The sequence below is a fragment of the Chaetura pelagica genome, unplaced genomic scaffold (assembly GCF_000747805.2).
Source record: "Chaetura pelagica isolate M959 unplaced genomic scaffold, ChaPel_1.0 scaffold20, whole genome shotgun sequence".
In the NCBI taxonomy this organism is placed as follows: domain Eukaryota; kingdom Metazoa; phylum Chordata; class Aves; order Apodiformes; family Apodidae; genus Chaetura; species Chaetura pelagica.
In genome coordinates, this window is record NW_009951958.1 from 2797526 (window position 1) to 2798919 (window position 1394).

The 1394-nt window shown below is 62.6% G+C and overlaps 2 protein-coding genes across 2 annotated transcripts in view; one reads left to right on the forward strand and one right to left on the reverse strand.

Annotated features, from left to right (window-relative positions):
- Positions 1-1394, reverse strand: part of PSMD2 (proteasome (prosome, macropain) 26S subunit, non-ATPase, 2) — a 13860-nt gene that overhangs the window by 9164 nt on the left and 3302 nt on the right. Inside the window, exons 2-3 of the mRNA XM_009999495.1 lie at positions 1046-1056; positions 487-495 (exon numbers count right to left, since the gene is read on the reverse strand). The gene's annotated coding sequence lies outside the window, so the exon portion shown is untranslated. The remainder of the gene's footprint in view (positions 1-486; positions 496-1045; positions 1057-1394) is intronic.
- Positions 160-1394, forward strand: part of ECE2 (endothelin converting enzyme 2) — an 8140-nt gene continuing 6905 nt past the window's right edge. The window contains exon 1 of the mRNA XM_010000168.1: positions 160-190. Coding sequence (XP_009998470.1) covers positions 160-190 — 31 coding nt within the window. The remainder of the gene's footprint in view (positions 191-1394) is intronic.

A 1394-nucleotide genomic window follows, 5' to 3' on the forward strand; every position in this document is an offset into this window, starting at 1 on the left:
AGTGGAGCAGGAGGACAGGGGGACGGGGGGCACAGACTCGGGGGGCATAGAGGACGGGTCGGGGGACAGGAGGGAACCGGAGCACAGAAAAGCCGGGGACTGGAAGGCTAAAGGAGCTGGGAGGGCCGGGAGGACTGCAGGATCCTGCAAGGGGCAGGGATGGGGATCTCGGCGTGCAAGAGCCTGAGAGGTGCAGGGGCTGCCTGGGACTGTGGCTGGGGGAGCTGCGTGGTCGTGTTTCCCTGTACCCCACAGCAGGGGGGAGAAGGGGGAGGAAGGACCCCTCCAAACCTCTGCCTGGAGTCGGGAGCTGGGGTTGTTTGGAGACTACCCCACAGACCTTGTTCTGTCAAGGCATTAGAGCCCACCTCGGGTACAGGGATGCTGTTTGTAGGATGCCCTACGAGGCAGCAGCCCTGGACTGAGCAGGGGGCGCTGTCCCTGTGGGTCTCAGCCCTACGGAGTGGGCAGGTGGAGCGCCAGGACCAGGTCCTGCTCCTGCCTATAAGGTGACAGGGACAGGGTTCAGCCGGCTGCTGCCGGAGGACGAGGACAACCTGGAAGGGGAGAGGAGTGCATCAGGGGAGCCAGGGCCGTGGGGGTGCCCAGCTGGCCAATCTCCTTTAGGATGCTGAGCCATCCCTCCCAATCCTGGAGTCTTCCAGGAGCCTGCCTCAGCCGGGGGGCTCCTGCCAACTGCCGATCCCAGCCTCAAAACCCTTGCTCCTGGTGAAGTCCCTTCCCTGTCCCAGCCATGCAGCCTTGGGCTGAGTTGGACATGGGTCTCTGCTTCACCTCCTGCCCATCATCCTTCACACCCCAACTCCTTCCTGGACCCTGGCCACCAGCACTGCAGGCAGCCCCGGGGCATCCACTTTAATCTGCGGCACAGATGGGAGAGTGAGCCACGACCCACCCAGGCATTAACTCTGAAGCCTAAGGATGGCTCACGACCAGTAGCATTGCTGATTCTCTTCCACCAAAGTCTCCAGACTTTTCTTCCACCTCATCCCCCCCTCCAAAGCTGCTGGCTCAGCTCCACCACCTCCTTCTTGGCTGAGTCCTTGTGAAACCTCGCAGCTAGGTCACTGCAAGAAGCCTCCAAGGCTGAAAGGTCCCAAGGGAGGGGGGTCCTGTCCTGCCAGCTCATGCTCCCTGTAGTGTCCCCTCTCCCTGGCATGGTCTGCCCGCATGGCCTCGGTCCTGCTTCCTGGGCACCCCCGGGGCTAGGATGGGGTGAGAGGCATTTCCAGATGTTTCGGACCAGTGCACATCTGCATGGAAAGTTCCAGGCGGGGGAGGAGGGGCGAGGCAGCAGCACTAGGCAATGGTTGCTTGGCAACAAGGACCACGTCTCCGTGGCGATGTGGCACCTGATGCCACGGCTGCCATGG